This window comes from Narcine bancroftii, chromosome 4 (assembly GCF_036971445.1).
Source record: "Narcine bancroftii isolate sNarBan1 chromosome 4, sNarBan1.hap1, whole genome shotgun sequence".
NCBI lineage: Eukaryota > Metazoa > Chordata > Chondrichthyes > Torpediniformes > Narcinidae > Narcine > Narcine bancroftii.
The window spans coordinates 251,180,217-251,202,156 of NC_091472.1; the positions used below are offsets into that span (position 1 = coordinate 251,180,217).

Genomic DNA, 21,940 nt, shown 5'->3' on the forward strand with positions numbered 1-21,940 from the left:
GAAATAGAATGATACCTTTAATATCATCAGTACAGTTAAAAATAAAATTCTTATGCTGTTCCAATCGTGACCAGATGTGATGTGCACAAGACACATTTCCTATAGCACAATCTACATTAGTTGCAACAATCCATTTTGTTAATCAGTTACTGCACAGCTTAACCAATGCATTAATATTGACATGACTACATTAAAAATTCTAGGCTCAAGTACCTCTGATTCATCCATCGCAATAGGAACAAAACTAGCATTTTGTGTAAATAGAAGAAAAGAGATAAAAATGTTCGTGCACTTGCAGGAAGTGTTGAGATGAGTACAGCCAATGGGTCACGACTAAGTAGAAAGCAGCTAAAGTTTAGATCTTTTGGGATTCATTTAATAAGATAACAGGTGGTGGTTTTTCCAGAATCTTTTGTGTAGTCTTCCAAAGGCGCTATTTTCCTTGGCGAGTCTATTGTCTATCTCTTTGTCGATCCTTGCATCAGATGAAATGGTGCAGCCAAGGTAGGTAAACTGGTTGACTGTTTTGAGTTCTGTATGCCCAATGGAGATGTGGGGGTGCTGGTAGTCATGGTGGGGAGCTGGCTGATGGAGGACCTCAGTTTTATTCAGGCTGACCTCCAGGCCAAATATTTTGGCAGTTTCCGCAAAACAGGATGTCGTGTGCTGGAGAGCTGGCTCTGAATGGGAAACTAAAGCGGCATTGTCTGCAAAGAGTAGTTCACGGACAAGTTGGTCTTGTGTCTTGGTGTGAGCTTGCAGGCGTCTCAGATTGAAGAGACTGCCATCTGTGCGGTACCGGATGTAAACAGCGTCTTCATTGTTGAGGTCTTTCATGGTTTGTTTCAGCATCATGCTGAAGAAGATAGTAAAGAGGGTTGGTGCGAGGACGCAGCCTTGCTTCACACCGTTGTCAATGGAGAGGGGTTCAGAGAGCTCATTGCTGTATCTGACCCGACCTTGTTGGTTTTCGTGCAGTTGGATAACCATGTTGAGGAACTTTGGGGGGCATCCGAGGCACTCTAGTATTTGCCAAAGCCCTTTCCTGCTCACGGTGTCAAAGGCCACCTGAAGAAACACACAAAGATCAGCGTGTACAGAGCCATTGTCATACCCAAGCTCCTGTTTGGCTCCAAATCATGGGTCCTCTACCAGCATCACCTACGGCTCCTAGAATTCTTCCATCAGCGCTGTCTTCGCTCCATCCTTAACCTTCATTGGAATGACTTCATCACCAACATCGAAGTACTCGAGCTGGCAGAGTCCGCAAGCATTGAATCCATGCTACTGAAGACCCAACTACGCTGGGTGGGTTACATCTCCAGAATGGAGGACCATTGCCTTCCCAAGATCGTGTAATATGGCGAGCTCTCCACTGGCCACCGAGACAGAGGTGCACCAAAGAAGAGGTACAAGGACTGCTTAAAGAAATCTCTTGGTGCCTGCCACATTGACCACCGCCAGTGGGCTGATATCGCCTCCAACCGTGCATCTTGGCACCTCACAGTTCGGCGGGTTGCAACCTCCTTTGAAGAAGACCGCAGAGTCCACCTCCCTGACAAAAGACAAAGGAGGAAAAACCCAACACCCAACCCCAACCAACCAATTTTCCCTTGCAACCGCTGCAACCGTGCCTGCCTGTCCCGCATCGGACTTGTCAGTCACCAACGAGCCTGCAGTAGATGTGGACATACCCCTCCATAAATCTTCGTCCGTGAAGCCAAGCCAAAGAAGAATAAGATAACAAGCGATACCTTTGGCTTGTTCTTACCCAATGAGTATTGGGAAGCAGATCTACATCCCTGCCCCCCCCCTGCCCCACTCATCTGAAAGAGAGATGAAATCAGAAACCTTCATCATGGCTAAAAATTACCCACATGATCACTTAGGGGAGTGGTTCTCAACCTTTATTTTTCCACTTATGCAAGTTAAAAAAAACTTGCATTGAGATAAGAAGCGCAAGTACATTGTAGCATTGAAGTGATTGAGCAATTGTAATTAATTGTGTTATAAAGCAAACTTTATTTTGGTTCTGATAATTTTTCAAATTCACAACATAATTATTAGTAGCAGTAGACAGTCAAAGCAGATTGACCCTAAATATCTGCATTCCATTGATATCAAAATTAGGTAAAACCCTACAGCAGGGAAATAGGTCCTTTGGCCCAACTTCACCAACCTGATCAAGTTGGTCCCATTTTCCTGCATTGGGTGCATATCCCACTAAACCCTTCCTATTCATGGATCTGTCTAAATGCCTTTTGACTTTAACAATTGTCTTGCCTCTATCACTTCTGGCTTCTTATTCCTTATACACACCACAATCTGTGTGAAGAAAAGGTGTCTCTCATGACCCTTTTAAATCTTGCTTTCTCACTATAATTTTATCCCCTCTAATTTTGATTTACCCAATCTTGAGAAAAGGCTATGACCGTTTTCCCCATTTATGTTCTTTATCATTTTATAAACCTCTAAGATTTTCCAGCGCTCTGGTTTGAATAGTCCTAGCCTATCCAGCCTCTCCTTATAATTCAAACCCATCAGTCTTGTAAATCTTTTCTGCACTATTTCCAACTTAGTAGTATTTTTCCTCTAGAAACTGGTACAATGTCTGTCAATGGAAACCTATATCTTTGCCTATTTCCAGGTGTAAAACACACATCCTTTGGATCAGGCTACGCTGTTGATAGCTGACTTTGCCAATGCTATTGCCACTGCCCACCTTCTTTTGCATCTGCTTTAGTTCAGAAGAGGGCTTTATCTGTTGGAAGTCCATTTCTGCAGCTTGGCCTATCTGAAAGTACTTTAATGGGCAAGCCCCTAAAAAGTTCAGAGACAGTGGGATTCACAGCAGTTTGGTTCAGTATAATGCAAAGAAAATGTTGCTAATATCTCAGGAAAGTCTAAATTCTGTGCATAAATCTGAAGCAGTGCTAATGTAAATGTACATGAGTTGATTTTTGCTTATGGCATGGGGACTTGTCTGAGTGCTGCTGGTGCCATGTAATCCAGTACTACCTGTTGCATGGTTGATTAGTCGGCGACTAAACTGGCTTCGCCACCAGGTGGCGACGGTGACTAAACACCCTGCAGGATGAAAAACAAGACCTGTCAAAGGGTGAATGAACTCACTCATAGGGTCAATAACCATCTAGCAAACACGTGAAGTGTGGAAAGGGCATCCCTTGCATCAAGGCGTGGTCTGGCCATTCAATGCAACAGAACTTCCCCCAGATGTTTTGGACCTCGCTATGCTGCTGGATCCAGGAGAAGGTGTCGAGAGGGTGGTCTGGACCTGTGCAACCCCCCATCTCACCTAAAAGTCATTCATGCACATGCTGTTCCTTTCTAGTTCTGAGCGGAACAGATTTAGAAGATGCAGTGAAAACAGTTGACAAAATTTGCATGGAGTGATGCGTTAATGCTCTGACATTAATCAATTTTGCTCAAATGTCCTCAAAAGAAATCTAGTGGAAACTCATATTGTTGATATACTCCTAATCTTTTGCTGGCTGGTTTTTTAAAAAATATTTTTTAATTTTCATAGACCTATAAAATTCAAACCAACCATATAATCTTTTTTTTAATATTCATGTAACATACAGAGTCTGTATTTATTCTTTCCCCCCAACAAAAAAAAACCTCCCAACCCTTGTACAATTGAAAATACAGACAATTAAATTAAATCAATACAAATTCTGGTGGGGTCAAAGACCCCCTACAGAAATCTAGCGAAAAAAAAACATTGAAAAAACAATCAGAAATGCTAAGTAACAAAGGGAGGCGGGGGGGGATAATCAATATGTGCACCAATATATTTCAAGTAAAGTTGCCACACCTTAATTAATGTGTCTTGTTTCTTCCTTAAATTGTATGTGATTTTCTCTGGGGGAATGCAACTCTGAATTTCCATATACCATTGTGTGGTATTTAGTTGGGAGTTCGACTTCCACGAAGCCGCTATACATTTCCTGGCTACCGCCAAGGTGACTTTCAGGAATGAAATGTGGTATTTGGACATTCTAAAACTCACGTCCCCAATGTCTCCCAGAAGCTACACTTCTGGATCCTGTGGAAAATCCAGTTCTGTAATTTTTTTTTCTTAATGTCCCTTAGGTCTTCCCAGAAAGATCTTACTTTTGTACACAGCCAGGTGGAATGGAGAAAATTTCCAACCTCCACACCACACCTAAAGCACATTTCTGAAATTTCAGGCTTTGATTTATGTAATTTTTGTGGTGTGAGGTACAGCTGGTGCAAGAAGTTAATGATTCCAGTCACACTATCCGGACGTAGGTCTTGCCACTTTTCTTTGATTGTTGTGCCCAAGTCCGATTCCCATCTTTCCCTCATAAGTGTAAGCCCGGCTTCGGGCCTCTTTTTGGACTATGTAATGCATCTTAGAGATAAATTTACATACATTCTCCTGTCAAATTAGAATCTCCATGTTACTACATCTTGGTCATAGATGGTCCCAATTTTTCCCTTAAGAAAGCAGATAGCAGAAGAATGTTCTATTAAACAAATAGCATTTGTTCCTCAACTGCTCAAATGACATGAGTTCCCCTCACTTGTAACAATCCTCAATACACCTCATCCTTTTTTGGCACCAGGTGTCCAGGATTTTATTACCCAGAGTCAAACATATTAAGTTGTTTTGAGTCAAAGGAATTTTGGAATCCCCACTTTCAATCCAGTACATTGATTCATTCTTAACTAAAGAATATGCTTTAGTATGGGGCTATCCTTTTTTAAAATTAATTTAGTGACCCATTTATATATCTGCAATCTTTTAACCTACCACATTTAGTCCAATTTGTGCCCAGGAAGTTGGGGGTGGCAAAGAGTGAGGCAATAAACCTTCCTGGGATGCCCACTATAGCCCTGCCTACTCAACCTGCTCAAAGGAAACACTGGAGACTTCTGCCGATTTGTAATAATTTTTAATTGGGGTTTACAGTAAAATATCCTCACCCAATTAATAAATGTTTGACCAAATCCAAATTTCTCTAGTACCTTGTACAAAAATTCCCACTCCAATCTGTCAAAGGCCTTTTCCACATCGAGAGCTACAGCCACTCCTGGATCCACCCTTGACCATGCCAGATATACGATATTAAGTAATCTAGCTATATTATTTGCTGATTGTCTCCTTTCTACAAATCTAGCTTGGTCTGGATTCATTAATTTTGACAAATATTCTGCCAACCTATTGGCCAGTGCTTTTGCAATGGTTTTATAATCTGTGTTCTGTAACAAATGGGTTTATACGAGGCCAGATTCAATGGGTCCCTTCCTTTTTTTGGAATCACCATGATGATTGGTGAGAGAAAGACTCTGGGAGGGTATGCATCTCAATCACCTGATCCACCACCTTCATAAGCAGGGGCATTAAAAGATCTTTGAACTCGTTATAAAATTTGGTGGGGGAAATCATCCTCCCCTGGTGATTTGCCAGCCTGAAAAGAGCTGAGTCCATGCAATCTCAACTTTAGAGAAATGAGCACTCAGCCCCTCTCACTCTTTCTGATTCAAATTTGGTAGTTCCAATGAAGCGAGAAATCACCTATTTTGGTAGGATCACCCCTGACACAGATTTATACAATTCCTTATATAACTTTCCAAATGTTTTGTTTATTTCTTTTGGTTTATATTAAATCTTGCCTTCCCATGTTCGAATCACATTGATTGTTCTTGAGGCCTTTTATGCCCTCACCTGCCAGGAAAATACTTTTTGGGCCCTCTCCCAAGGTCACAATACTGATGTCTAGATCTTAAAATCAACTTCTCTGTCTTATATATTTGTAATGTATTATATTTGAGTTTTTTATTCACCATATTCCTGCATTTTTCTTCGGTCCCCACTTTTTGATAATCCTTTTCCAGTTGAGATATCTCCTGTTCTAAAGCATTAATCTCCTTCATGTGCCCCTTTTGATGTTCTTGGTATAGCCAATTATCTGGCACCTTAAATAAGCCTTCAATGTGTCCCAAATTAATGTTATCCTCAGTAGAGGGACAGTTCATCTCACAGAACAATTCTATCTGAGCTCTAACAAAATTCTGGTTTTCCCAACAGCAACGTATTCAAGAGCTATCTATACAACTGAGGCCTGATTATCTGGCATTATAATGGACAGAGTCAAGGGTAAATGGTCAATTAGCAGTTTAGCTGTGTGCTCAGTCTCCACCATCTTAACATCCAATTGGGCTGATGCCAGAAATAAATCGATCCTAGTATAGGAATCGTGTTGTCTCAAATAAAAGGAGTAATCCCTTTCTCTTGAATTCTGCCTTCTCCAGACATCTATGAGATTTAGCTCTTTCATAAAGCCTGGAATGGACTGATCTTTTGATGGCTGTTGACCACAGCCGTTTTAGCTAATGTTACACATGGTGGTAGCTACAGATGAAAGAAACCTGCCAACCCTCTTTCCCTGATATATCTATTTGCATAACAATACTGTGCACCTCCTCCCCGACTTGCGAGCTATATGACTTGCATCCATCCACACACATGACCAAATTGTTTTTTTTCTAATATATAAGAAATAATATAAAATTTGCATAGTTTATGTTGTATTTGACAAACAATAACATGGATACATGGCACGTAAGAGCTAAAATGTGCACTTATCTTGTTAGTCAGTGTCCCGCAGTCCATAGGCTGGGCATGGCCATCTTGATTTAGGGTGTGAATTCAATATCATCAGGGCACTTAACTGTCGTTCACGTGCCAATTGAACACCAATATGCAAACCCACCATGCATACGCTAACCAAAGACTCACGCATGCGCAAAGGAATCAAGATGTCTGCGTGCAGCCAATGGACCCCAGGGTACTGACTAACAAGGTAAGCATGGACCAGAACATAGAAAGGATGGCCTAGTTGATTGACAAATTCAGGAAGTTTTAAGTTGTTATCGTCAAATTTATGGTGAAAAAAAGAAATAATTAAAAAGTTTGCATTAGACTTCGGTACTCCACGTGCGCGGGTAAAATTTCAACTTGCATCCGTTTCAAGATAGGATCAATCCTTCAGTCCCAATTATGGTCATAAGTTGGGAGTACACTTAATTGTTATCTTTACAATGTGCCTTTATTCCAGGGCCCAGATGGGCCTCCAGGTCCCCAAGGTACAACAGGGCAAAGAGGTCTTGCAGGAATGCCGGGTCATCGTGGGGAAAGAGGCATGCCTGGTCTGCCAGGCCCAGCTGTGAGTATTGCTTTATTCATTATATAGGGACTGATTTGTTTGATTATCGTTGTACTTAAAGCTATAGCTTTTTTCATCAATCTGATAGTAACACCATAAAGTGATCATTGTAATAATTTGTTGGATGACCATACTTCTTAACTGAATTGCAATTCATTGAAAGCTTTTCTAGAAATATTCAATAAACAACTTGTAAAAGGCTTGATATTTCGCAGATACAAATACATTTCTGATGTGTAAAACATAGGCAAATAAAGTAACTGTAGGAATTTGTTGAGTTACTTATAGTCTCTCTCCTATTGTGCAGCATTGAAATTCTGATTTTTTAAATTTCTCTTTTGTATTTTTTAAAATTTAATAATTTAGGGGTAGAACATGGTTGCAGATCCTTCATGACCCATGGGCACTTGCCACCAAAATACAGCAATTAACTTACAAATCGTGTACATTTTTAAAGAGTGGCTGAAAACTGGAGCCCCCTGAGGAAACCTACGTGGCCACAGGGAGAACATACAAACTCCTTACAGACGGCGCCAGATTCAAACCCGGGTTGCTGGCGCTGTATTAGTGTTGCGTTAACTGCTACGCTAACTGTGAATAATAATTCATATGATATCAGGAATTCCTCATTGAAGAAATACTAATCCCCATATAAACCAAAAGCATGAATCAATTTCTTTTGTATTTTACTCGCTAAGTAGTTTGGTACGATTGTGGAGATAATGAGTTACAGAAACCAATTTGTATCAACAAACTGAGTGGCTGGAGCCTCCAGAACATTTCACTAATCCTTTTTTTTAAAGTTAATATCCTAGTTGCACTCAGAATAAAATAAACTTTATAGTGACACTGAGTCAGCACCTTAAAACATGAATTAGACAGGCACCCAGGACAACAATTTCCAGGGCTGTGGGTAATGAGATTGCTGTGCTGGGACAAATAGCACCCTTCAGTCATGTAACAAATCTGAAAGACTGATTTACATAATGTCTCAAATTAAGTATGGCAGTAATTGTATAAATACCCTATATCAAATTTTAAATTAGATATAATGGCTAATTTGGCCCTACGAGTCCACGCTGCTCAAATTACACCCCATTCACCTACACCCGGTATGTTTTTGAAGGGTGGGAGGAAACCAGAGCCCCTGGAGAAAATCCACATGCAGACACGGGGAGAATGTACAAACTTCTTACAGACAGCAAGAGATTCGAACCCTGGTCCCGATCGCCGATGCTGTAAAGGCGATGTGCTAACTGCTACCCCAACCGTGCCACCCAATTTTAAACTGCTGAGAAAAACTTTTGATTGCCAAAATGGAATTTGCTGGTGCATCATAGTACAGTATATTTCAAGTGTATGTTAAGGTAACTTTTTGTTAAATATGGATTGAAACTATACTAGATGTGATGATATTCCTAAAAGGAGGGTCTGGCAAAAGCTTTATGAAACATATTGAACATATTCAACTGGATGTTGTTTCTGATAGGATAAAACTAGGATAACCATGAATCACTCTAGCTGATTATTGAATTGAAGAAGTTGGGGAGTAAGATTGCAGACAAAGAAGACATGCGCAATCTGCCATTTTGGTATATCTTTCAGAAGAAAACAGAGAGAAAAACAAATGAGCTAATATCACAGATGGATAACTGATATAGACAGAGAAAGGGTAGAAAGTAAGAATCTTTGTCCCTTGGTGGAATTGTCTAAAACAAAATGGTGTAAGGCAAGAGTTGGGAGGTTTAGAGGTGATCTGAGGGGCCTATTTTCTCCCCACACAGGTGGTCGGAGTTTCAAATGCGCAGCCTGAGATGGTGCTCAGTACAGGTACTTTCCTAACATATAGGAACCTTCTAGATGAGCATTTGAATCACTGAGGCATTGAAGGCTGTGGACCAAATGTATCAAAATGGATTTGATATATCCAATGATAGGCGTGGATATGGTGGGCTGAGCTGAAATTATCAGGATGAATCAATGCTGAATTCTGTTTTATTTTTTCTCTTCAACTGTTTGTTCATTAATTAACTCTTTAATTGTTTTGATGGATTGATACTTTGGTAAAGAGCACATTTCCTGCAGAGCATAACTGCATCTTGGTCAGCCAGTTCATACACTCAAGGGCATTATTTTAAAATGTTGACAAGTAAACTAGGACACCAACATTTAAGGAGAATGATGGTCCTTGCATAGCTCTTTAATATAAGCAACAAGTTGTTTTATGCTGATGTAGATCTATCAACCATTTTTATTACATCCCAAAGCTGTAGGCAGTGATGACAGAAGAGGGAATAAAAGAAGGACCAGTAACACTGGACAACATTTCTTTTTCCAAAACATTTGCTTCATGAAAAAAAATGTAGACTATAGTAAACAACCTCAAGATGAACACAAAGATGGAGGAGTCATGTGATGGAGTAGTGGCCGGAAGGAGAATACCAACCCTCTCCAGAAAAGAAGAAATAAAGTTAAGAAACACAAAACACAACAAATAAAAGATAAAGGTGTGGAGAAAAGAAAGAAAATGGCATCTAAGAAGGAAAAACCAAAAACAACAGGAAAAAAAGAAGGAATGATGCCGGAAGAGAAAGGAGAAGGCCTTACCTGCATGAAGAGGCAGGAACCTACCGTGGACAGAGGAGCCCGCTCCCCGAGGTAAGTGCGCAACTGTGCACACGTGAGGAATCGCACATGCGCAATGCACACAACAAGGAAAAGGAAAACACTGACGGGAGGGGGGCCCAGCTGTGGAGTAAACTTACACAGCACGACCAGCTGAGAGATGCCCGACAGCAGGGCTCTCAGCTGGAAGAAGTGGAAAGCAACGGGAAAGGGAGTGATAAGAAAGAAAAACAGCAACAGGAAGCCCAACAGATAACTAGCCCAGAAGAAGAGGACCAACCACAAGAAGCTATGCAAAAACCCAACAAACTGAGGCAAGTAGCTCAACAAGAATGTCAGAAAAGACACAGATACAAGGAAGAGAAGTAGAAGACACAAACCCAAGAGCAGATACAGAAGAAGAAGACCAAGCTCTGCACAGAGGAATAGAAGGTAAAATAGATGGACAGTACATAGATTTTTAAAAATTTCAAGAACAAATTAGAGCATTAAAAGAATGGTTGACATTAGAATTTAGTGAAATTAAAAGAAAAATGAAAAGTACAGAAGAAAAAATGAGTAGAATAGAGCTGGTCATGACAGAAATAGGGAAAAGATTAGAAAATGTGGAAGAATGAGAAACAGCTGTAGAAATGGAAGTGGAAGACAGTGACAAAAATGTTAGAGTCACAAGAGTTGTTAGCTCAGAAGTTGGATATAATGTAAAACTATAGTAGGCGAAACAATATAAAGATAGTGGGCCTAAACGAAGATGGAAGAAGGCACAGATGTGAAAGAATGTATAAAAGAATGGATCCCAAAAGTCCTGAGAATCCCAGAAATACAGGAATGAATGGAAATAGAAAGGGAACACAGAACACTAGCCCCGAAACCACAGACACAACAAAAACCAAGATCCATTCTAGTAGAATTTCTGAGATGCACGACAAGAGAAATTATATTGGAGAGGGCAAGGAATAAAATTAGAGAAGTCAAAAAACCATTGGAGTACAAGGGTCCATTTTTTTTAAACTCAGACATAAATTTTGAACTCCTAAAGAAGAGGAAGGAGTTTAATACAGCAAAATCGATCCTATGGAAAAAAGGCTATAAATTTATGTTAAGTTATCCAGTGGTGCTTAAAATAGTTATCCCAGGGGAGCAAAATAGACTGTTCTCGGATCTGGAGAAAGCACAAGAATTTGCAGAAGGTCTGCAGGACAGAGAGATGAAGAGATGTAACAAGAATGAAGAATGACGACAAACTACATATAAAGATGTAAAAATAATGTATAAGAAAGAACTAAAGAAGGGAAAGAAAAGGGAAATAAGGGAGAGGGGGGAAAAAAAGAAAAGAGGGTGAGCTTTGTTTAAATGTGAAGATAAAAGTATTTTCTGGAGGGGTGATGGGTGGGAGAGAATAACAGTCACTGCGAAATCAGTTGACGCTTGCGAGTGGGTTCCCAATCCAAATGGAGAGGGGAGTTGTGGTTGCCCGGCAAGGGACAAGGGGTGACTCAGAGAGGGGGTGGGGGACACTTGGGGTTAAGGGAATTTTAGATGTGGGGGTTGTTGAAGTATTTTATGTTTTAGAAGTGTTGTCTTACAATGAGTTCAAAAGGGAAAGACTGAGAGATAAAAAGGGGAAAGGTGGTGGTGAGGAAGCGGAAATGAGGTGTAAACAGAGTATGAGATGGCCATATTGAACTATATGACTATAAATATTAATGGTATACATAACCAAATTAAAAGGAAGAGGCTATTAAATTGATTGAAAAAAGAAAAAAATAGATATAGCATTCGTGCAGGAAACACATCTAACTGAAGTGGAACATGATAAGTTAAGGAGAGACTGGGTAGAGCACGTAACAGCAGCATCATATAATTCAAAAGCCAGAGGTGTAGCTGTATTAATCAATAAAAATGTACCAATCAAAATAGAGGAGGAAATAATAGATCTAGCAGGGAGGTATGTAATGATAAAGTGTCAGATATGTTGAGAATTCTGGAATTTGGTCAATATATATGCACCTAATGAAGAGGATCAAAAGTTTATGCAAGATTTTTTTTGAAGGTTGTAGATACACAGGGGAATATATTGATAGGAGAGGATTTTAACCTTAATTTGGACCCAAAGGTGGATAAAACTGGACAAAAGACAAAAAGAACAAAGTAGCCAAATTTATGGTTAAATCAATGCAGGAAATGCAACTTTTGGATATATGGAGGAGGCAACACCCAAAGGAGAAGGAATACTCATATTATTCGAGTAGACTTAAAACATACTCAAGGATTGAACTGTTCCTGTTGTCAACCCATATCCAAGGGAGAGTTAGGAAAACGGAATATAAAGCTAGATTGCTATCTGATCATTCACCCCTGTTAATAGCAATAGAATTGGAGGACATCCCACCAAGAACATATAGATGGAGATTAAACTCCATGCAACTTAAAAGACAGGAATTTAGAGAATTTATTGAACGCCAAATTAAAATGTACTTTGGAATAAATACGGAATCAGTGAAAGACAAATTTATATTATGGGATGCAATGAAAGCCTTCATTGGAGGGCAGATAATAAGTTATGTAACTAAGATGAAAAAGGACTACAATCAGGAAATAGAACTGTTGGAAATGGAAATAGTAAGTACAGAAAAAGAACTAGCAACAAGGGAAGAATCAACAAAAAGAAGAAATTGGCAGACAAAAAAAGTAAAATACGAAACATTACAAAGGTATAAGGTGGAGAAGAACATAATGAAAATAAAGTAGAAGTATTATGAGCTAGGAGAAAAAATGCACAAAATACTAGCCTGGCAACTTAAAACAGAACAAGCTAAAAGAACTGTATTGGCATCAAGGAAAAAGGACAAACCAATTACATATAACCCAACAGAAATCAATGAAAACTTTAAGGAATTCTATGAACAATTATACTGAACTGAGAACGAAGGGAAAGAAGACAAAATAGATGAGTTTTTAGCTAAGATTGAACTACCAAAATGGCAAGAAGAGGAGCAAAACAAATTGATAAAACTATTTGAAATAGAGGAAATACAGGATATATTAAAAAAGCTACTGAAGAATAAAATGCCTGGAGAGGATGGACTCCCAATAGAATTCTATAAAACATTTAAAGAGTTATTAATTCCTCCTCTCCTGGAAGTAATAAACCAGATAGAAGAAACACAAAACTTGCCAGATTCATGTAAAACAGCAATAATTACAGTAATACCAAAGACAGGGAAAGATCCACGAACACCAGCATCATATAGACCAATATCTCTACTTAATTCAGATTATAAGATAATAGCAAAATTATTAGCAAACAGATTGGCTGACTGTGCACCAAAAACAATAAAACAAGATCAAACTGGATTTATTAAGACAAACCATGTCTGTAAGTTCATTAACTTAATCCATGCAATACAAGGAAATAAGATACCAACAGTGGCTGTTGTTTTAGATGCAGAGAAAGCCTTTGACAGGGTAGAATGGGATTATTTATTCAAAGTATTACAGAAGTTCAGCCTATCAGAAAAAAATATATTAATTGGATTAAAGCATTATATAATGTACCATTGGCGAAGGTGACAGTAAATGGATATGTATCGAACCAATTTAAATTAAGTAGGTCAACTAGGCTGGGATGCCCACTATCTCCCTCACTGTTTGCTTTAGCAATAGAACCATTGGCAGAACTGATAAGAACAGAAAATAAAATAAAAGGGATAAAAATAAAGGAGAAGGAATATAAAATCAGTTTATTTGAAGATGACATCATAGTATACATAACAGAACCAGAAATATCAATAAAAGAACTACATATGAAATTGAAGGAATATGGAGAAATATCAGGGTACAAGATCAACACAAATAAAAGTGAAGCGATGCCAATGAATAATGCGGATTGCACGGAGTTTAAAAAAGAATCACCATTTAAATGGCAAACACAAGCAATCCGATACCTAGGTATTAGATTAGATAATAATTTAGGCCACCGATACAAATTAAATTATCAGCCATTAATGAAGAAATTACAGGATGACTTAGAACATTGGAAAGAATTGCCAGTAACATTGATAAATTGCATTAAAATGAATGTCTTCCCAAGGATACAATACTTATTTCAATCATTACCAATTCCCTTAACAGAGAAATTCTTCAATAAACTAATGAGTATAATAAGGAAATTCTTATGGAAAGGGGGGAAACTGAGGATAGCGTTAGATAAATTAACAGAATGGTACAAACAAGGTGGTTTGCAGCTACCAGACTTTAAAAATTATTATAGAGCAGCACAATTAAGGTATCTATGAGATTTTTATCAAACCAGGGAAAAACCAGATTGGACCAAGATAGAGCGAGATAAAATAGGGGAGAAGGTACCAGAACATATACTTTATAAGTGGGATGAAAAACTGGTGCAATATAGGAGTTAACCAGTACTGCACCATTTACTCAACATATGGAAGAAGATTCACGTAGAAAGGAAAAAAACAAATTATCAACTACCAAAATTATTTTTGACGCAAAATCAACTAATCCCTTTTACAATAGATAACCTTTCCTTTAGAGAATGGGAGAGAAAAGGAATTAAAAGAATAGAAAATTGTTTTTTGGGAAATAATTTATTAACATTTGAACAAATGAAGAACAAATATGGAATAACTCATGGTTCAATGTTTGCACACCACCAACTGAAAACCTACTTAAAGAACAAATTGGGAAGCAGTCTGAGATTACCAGAAGGAAGCAGCTTTGAATATGTGATTACAGAAACAACGATAATAAAAATATTTATAACAAACATGTACATCAAGCTGCAAGAGAAGGAAAATGATGAAATAAGATATAAACCCAAACAAAAGTGGGAAGATTTAAACATAAAGATAAAAAATGAAATATGGGAAAAATTATGCTCTGGAACTACGGAAAATATAATAAATACGAGGTTACACATGATACAATATAATTGGTTACACAGGCTATATATCACGCCCCAAAAGTTAAATAAATGGGACGCAACAGTATCAGATAGATGTTTTCGCTGTAAGAAGGAAACGGGATCAACAGTACATGCAATTTGGACATGTGAGAAAGTGAAAAAGTTTTGGGAAGATCTAAATCAGGTATTAAATAAAATCACAAAAAGCAACATACCAAAAAATCCAGAGATCTTTCTTCTAAGTAATATAAGAAGTAAAGAATTAGGCCTCAACCTGGATGAAGCGCAAAAAAGATTTATTATGATAGCCTTAGCTGTAGCAAAAAAAAATGTGTCATGTCAACTTGGAAATCAGAAGAGAGCCTGAGAGTACAGCAATGGTACATAGAAATGAATAAGTGTATTCCATTGGAAAAAATAACATATAATTTAAAAAATAAAGTCACATTATTTGATCAAATTTGGGAACCGTACATGGAACACAACAGAGAGGGCCTACTGTGGACCTCCACTCCCTAAAATGATAGAATGAGAAGACAAAATGACCTGATTCAGTGTGTAAAAGTAGATGACACAATTTTCTTGTTTATTTTCATTGTGTGATGACATTGTTTAATGGGTTTATTGTATTGTATATGTTGAACGTTTAATGGGTTTGGAGGGGGTGGGAAGGAGGGAGGGGAAGGTAGGGGGGAAAAAAGGGAGAAAATGCCACTGTGTATATTCAAGAGTGAAATGTTTGTGTGTATTTTGATTGATATGGTTCATAGTGTGAAAAATTAAAAAAAAAGATGAACACAAAGATGATTTCAGATTTGTTGTATTACCTAGGAAGTTGTGGAAACATTAAACTTTATTGAATTTAGCATGTTAAATCACATTGAATTAGTTCAAAATACCCAAAAATATTTTACCTTTTTCTTTGTACTCAACAACTGATGCCTCTCATATCAGTGTCTAGTAATAGCCACCCAGCATTGATGGATTCCAGTTACCTTGATGCTGCTTTTCCATTGCTGGAATGCCTGGTGAAACCTTGCACTGTGTTCATCTTTGTCACTCACTGCACCAAGATCAGCAGGGAAGACCAAGTGCGAATGCAGAAAAATGAATTTTTAATGACATGCTGCACTTCATAGTTTTGTATGTTTGAAGCATGTTTTTAATCAGCTGGATGTGATTTAATGCTCTGCAGCTGCCAAGAAAATTCTCAAAAACATCTTTAAATGCCTTCCAGGCCTAAGACAACACTTGCATAGCACCTGCACTGAGTGCAGGCCCAAGCATATTTGGACTGACCAAAACAGCTTGCTCTGTGGGGAATATACTAATAGTCTTAAGATATAAAAAGGAAATTTCAAAAATAGGTTATATCTTTTTAAAAAAGGTGCGTGATAGGAAGGTCTCTCAAGACTGTTTTCAGGCAGTGTTCATCAAAGCACGGTTTTCGTGATCACCAGCCCAAAATCCTTAAATACACCCAAAAATGTTCAGGAAGCAAAAATCTTTGTTGTCCAGTGTAAACTGCTATCGAGGACAGCACAGACTGGCCTTGGCAGCAGCTCATTTACAAGTTGCCTTATAATAGAGCCAGATGACCATGGTAAAAATGACCAAGGTCATCTGCATCTTCTCTTGCAAGTGACCTTTTCTTGTAATTAGATAGTAATCAGTATAATTAGCATATAATTAATAATATCTTTCTCAGACCAAAACATTCTGAACTTAAAATGTCGGATTTTTTTTTAGTTGCTAAATAAAATGCATTGAAATTATCACAGTCCACACTTCAGACTGCTAATTAAGGCAAATTTTGACAGTTCCTGTGCTTCTATCTTTTCAGGGTCAACCTGGCAAAACAGGACCAACAGGTTCTCCTGGTGAAAGAGGCCCTTCAGGCCCTACAGGCACACGAGGTGCACGAGGGCCAACTGGTGAACCTGGTCAGGAAGTAAGTCAATGTTCAAGTTGCTCGAATCTTGGGTTCAGGTAAATAAATAAACTTGGATATAATGCGATGAGTCATTGGACTCGATGCATTATATCTGCATGTGGAGGGTCTATTTGCATGCTGATTACAGACAGTTTGACCGCTGATTATGCTCCGATACTTCAAACACAAGTACTAGATTATAAGGTCAGGTAAGTGTGTCCTTGCATTGCAGAAAGATTCAAAACACTATGACGCAGAAGTATCTCAACCCAACATGGGTTGAGTTAACCCGCCTGGCACTCGTTACTCTGACCAACTATGGGGCAGAGTTGAAAGTGGTCTCTCCACGAATCTAATTCTTTCTACTTCAAAATGCATTTAAACATGCTGCTGAGCAGTGTTAAGCTCACTTCCTGCTGGCGAAATTGCCATTTCTGGTTTACTAAAAATAAATTGTGTTTTTAATTTCAACTGTAACAACAATTATCTATTGAAACCCCAATTTAGCGTGACCCTGCTTTGTTTGTGATGAGAGTTTATGTACCCCAATGATCGGGGTACACTATATTAACAGCTTCACTGATTTGGGCTAAAAAAAAATTGAGATAAACAAAAATGCTGGAGCAACTCAGTCCGGTGCATAGTATTTATAGGAAGTAAAAGGCAGTCAATATTTTGGGCCTGGGCCCTTCACGTTGACTTCCTTTTACTTCCCATGGAAGCTGTGTGACCAGTTGAGTTTCTTCAGCACTTTTGAGTTTGCACGGGATCTGCAGATTTTCTTATCTATCAACAGTCACATTATCAGGAAATCCCAAATTGCTCTGCAGACAATGAAGTAATTTGCAATATTGTAATGGATAGCCTATGTCTACACAGCAAGAGTTCATGGGCAGAAATATGCGTGCCTTTTAAATGAGCGATCTATATCAGCCAAACCACTGGAGATTAAAGCCCTTTTCTTTGATGTTCCGGCATGTGATCCTTTATGTAGAGTTGAAAGCAACAGTAATTTCAGCTAGTGCAACACATCATCAATAGCACAGTGGGAACACCAACATGGATAATGCCTCTGGGAGGAAATTTGAATCCACTGGCTCCGGATTTGGCTGCATGAATATGTTTCTCTTTCAATTAATGGCCACTTTATGATATATGCGCTGTTTATAATGAGTAAATATTTCCTCTTAGGGCCTTCCTGGAGTTGACGGCACCCCTGGACGGGATGGTCGTGCAGGAGAGATGGTAAAACAAACCAAATCAATACATAAGCCACGAATTCCAAAGAGCTTCTGTTAATAGTCACATGAATAGCAACTGATCATCCTTTCAAGCTGCCAGTTGCCATGCTTCTCTGGTAACCAGCCTCGCTTTCTCTGTGCAGGGAGATCGTGGAGATCCAGGACCTGCAGGTGTCCCAGGTGTACAAGGTAGTCCTGGAGCCCCGGGTCCCATCGGCCCAACTGGAGAACCAGGTGTTCGAGGAGAGACAGTAAGTTAAAAGTCTACATCGACCATTCTCCATGGTCCTCCTGGGAGCCACCACACATTTAAGTAAAAGCTTTGTTTTCTTTTCACTTCGCAACATTTTTTAAAATGTAGTTAGTAGGAGAAAAGTACAACAGAAACCAAAATTTGATTCCCTTCACAGGGGAGCCCATAAACTTTGTATAGAGTTCTCAAGGAGCCATAACCAAAAAAAAACTTTGAGAATAGCTGGTCTATCTAGCTAGCAGGAAGATCAGCTCAATTTGTTATTGCTTTCGTGAAAATGACAGTGGAGGAAAGAAATGTGATTCCAACCATACACAAAATGACAAAATAGATCTAGAACTGGAAGTATCAAAAGCAATGAACATGGTGTATACAAATTCATGAATCATGGAGGCAGAGCTTCCCTTTCCTTAAAACCTTGGCTGTTCACTCCTCTGTCACACTGTTTAGGAATCCATGGAAGATGGCATCACAGGTAGTCAGATGCACTCACAGAACAGCTCCTCCAACTTATACTTCAGATTTATTGTCAGAGTTCATACGACTCTGAGATTCCAATTTCCTGTGGACTCAGCAGAATTACACTAATTGGTAATGCAAAATATAAACTGTACACAGCGTAAAACATTTTAACAAAGAACTGCAAGCATAACGATGTAAGCAAACTTCAATACAGAGAGAACAAAAATAAAGTGCACAAGTAAGAGTCCTTAAATGTGTCTCTGATTCAGTTTGTCGTTGAGGAATCTGATGATGGTGGTGGAGGGGTGGGGTGGGTAGCAGCTACTCTTGAACCTGGTTGTGTGAGTCTTGTGGCACCAGTACCTATTTCCTGATGACAGCAGCGAGAACAGAGCATGTGCTGGATGTGGGTCTTTGATGATTGCTCTCTGACGGCAGTGTACCCTGTTGATATACTCAGTAGTGGGGGAGGTTTTGCCTGTGATGTCCTGAGCTATCCCCACTACCAAATTGGAGGGCTTTACACTCCGGGGTATTGGTGTTTACATACCAGACCGTAATACAGCTGGTCAGCATACTTTCCACCACACATCTGTAGAAATTTGCAAGGGTTTCTCGTGTCATAACCAAATCTCTGCAAACTCCTGACTTAACCCATTCCCAGACTTAGCAGGATCAGTGTAACCAATGCTATACATAAATGTGCTGCAGAAACTCAGCAGATTATGCAGCATCCATAGGAAAGAGAAGGTAACTGGCGTTTTGGGCCTGGGTTCTTTGTAAGGTATAAGCAAAAACAGGCAGGTGCCTAATGTAAAGAGAGCTATTTAATGTAAAGGGCATTTACCTTTTCAGAAAGTAACACTTGGATGCAAGTTACAAACAATGGTAAATAACTTGAATCTTATTTTTAAAACAATGGACATTAAAAATCAATTAAAATATTGAAGCTTCAAAAGATCATTTGGCCCTTTTCTCAGCAACCAATTTCTTCCATTCTCTTGAAAGGGGTTGCTGTCTGCATAGAAGGCTTATACTGCTGAATGTATGCATTGGTCCATCAATCTCCAAGAAAAAATCCACCAGCAAAGCACACAATGACACTAGCTGTGCCTCTTAATCTGACAAAATATTCGTTCATCTAATATGGTTGTTACAAATGGCAAACTTTTCATTGTGTACAAAACGGAGCACAAATTCACTGAATGTCATGGGTCTACAAAGTAAACTATCTCTCTGTGTAGCATAAAAGAAACTGGCAAGAAAAAAAATTGTCTGACAATCTATTTTCCTTTTCATTGAATTGAACGGACAGATTCAGATTGGGCAGTGCATAATCACTCCCAATAGCAGAAGTTAAAACTACCTTAAGTACATAACAAAATACCCTTAATGCTTTGGTGTATTCTTCCATTAAGTAACGTCACGATTCTTGAACATTCATTCTTTGCATAATAAAGACCATTGATTTTCTCTTTTTTTCCTTCCCCAAAGGGTTCTCGTGGTCCATTGGGTACCTCTGGTCGAGCTGGGGGTCGGGGATTGCCAGTAAGCAATTTATCAGATACTTGATTGCTTTTAATACAAGATTTGTTAAATGTGATTTTACCTATTGTATTCCTAGTCTCTATTTACTTTTAATTTCAATCTACACTAACAGTCATAATCTTTGTCCGTTCATTCTGATATGACAAAATTTAACAACAATTAAAAAATGTAAAAACTATTATTCATTTTAATTGAAAAAAAGAATGTACTGTACACCCCCCCCCCCACACACACACACACACACACACACACACACACACACACACACACACACACTCTATCCAGCACCTATGGGGATTGGTAGATGCTGGATGAAGTGACATTTCCCAGTTGTTTGAGAATGCGTGGATTGGCAAATGGACCACTAGGTGGCGCCACTTTTAAACTTTTTTTTAACCTATTTGTTGGTTGCTTGAATTCTGGATAACGGGGATTTCACTGTATTCACAAACTCTGTTACTAGAATTTGAGATCATAGTCACAATCTGGATGTTTTCATAGTTACAGGGATAGTGACAAAGAGATGGCAGCTTTTATATTTAGAATAAAGGATATTAATGCAAATCCAGCTCTAATTTGCATAATTTAAAGGTTACGTTGATGTCCCAATTTTGTTTTTTCTATACTCAAAATCTTACAAGATTGCAACCGGGCATTTGTTTGCGTGCCCAATTTACATACATCTATCACACAGTAAATTGATTACCTTTAGGGGCAACCAGGCCTCTGATGCTCAGTCATCAGGAAAATATTTGACAGTTCCATTACATTTTCAAAATTGAAAAAGGTGTTAGCTATCTCTTAACATGGTCAGGGGACAATGACCAGTCTTCCAAATAGCATTATGTAAAGAAGTTTTTGTCATTAATTCAAGGTTCTGCTCAAGCTCTTCTACATACTGTATTGATAAGTATCAATAGCCTGCTGTCAACCTACAAACTTGGATAGCCTTTTTAGTATGCAACCTTTACTTTTACCTGTTTGGAAATGCATTAAAACCCCTAGTTCTGGCACCTATGGGGATTGGTAGATGCCAGATAAGTATATTTTCCGGTTGCATGAGACTTCCTTTGACAATGCACCTGCATTAAGAATAAACAGTTTAAAAGACAAAATTAGTAAAAAAATTACTGGAGAAACTCAGCAGGTCAAATGGTTTACTTTATATAGTAAAGATAAAGATACATAAACAATGTTTTGGGCTTGAGCCCTTCATCAAGGTAAATACAATTTACTGTACTTACACTGAACAAACTTCACTTGCAAGAATATATAGACCTTAAAATATTTTACTTTATTTTCAGTTACATTTTTAAAGTATTTACCCATCACTTCTTCCACCTCCACAGAGCTCCCCAAAAGACGAATAATAAGATTATAGATAAATAACCTCCCTCCCCCAAGCTTCTGACTGGAGGCAACTGTTACTAAGCAGGGATAAGGACAAAGTATAAGAGAGTTACCCCCCAATGGCAAGTGGCATCGACCAGCTCTTTATCCTGGGCAATGCCATTTTATTCTAACAGCTACTGTGAGCAAAGCATGACCAAGGCACTCCACTGGATGAATATTTGCTCTCATCTTCACCAAAGGTTTATATGTTAGTTCAGAGAACATTCAAATTTTAAATTTGCTTTTTAATTTATTATTTTATTCTTATTTATTTTAATTTTTTTGTTTAACTGGTTGTTTCAGGCTGTCAGCTGCTTGAATTCTGGATACCAGTGGTTTTAC

At 38.6% G+C, this 21,940-nt stretch overlaps 1 protein-coding gene across 1 annotated transcript in view; it reads left to right on the plus strand.

The window, feature by feature from the left end:
* col5a2b (collagen, type V, alpha 2b) overlaps positions 1 to 21,940 on the plus strand; it is a 163,764-nt gene that overhangs the window by 122,374 nt on the left and 19,450 nt on the right. Inside the window, exons 39-43 of the mRNA XM_069936211.1 lie at positions 7,110 to 7,217; positions 16,613 to 16,720; positions 17,894 to 17,947; positions 18,087 to 18,194; positions 20,153 to 20,206. Coding sequence (XP_069792312.1) covers positions 7,110 to 7,217; positions 16,613 to 16,720; positions 17,894 to 17,947; positions 18,087 to 18,194; positions 20,153 to 20,206 — 432 coding nt within the window. The remainder of the gene's footprint in view (positions 1 to 7,109; positions 7,218 to 16,612; positions 16,721 to 17,893; positions 17,948 to 18,086; positions 18,195 to 20,152; positions 20,207 to 21,940) is intronic.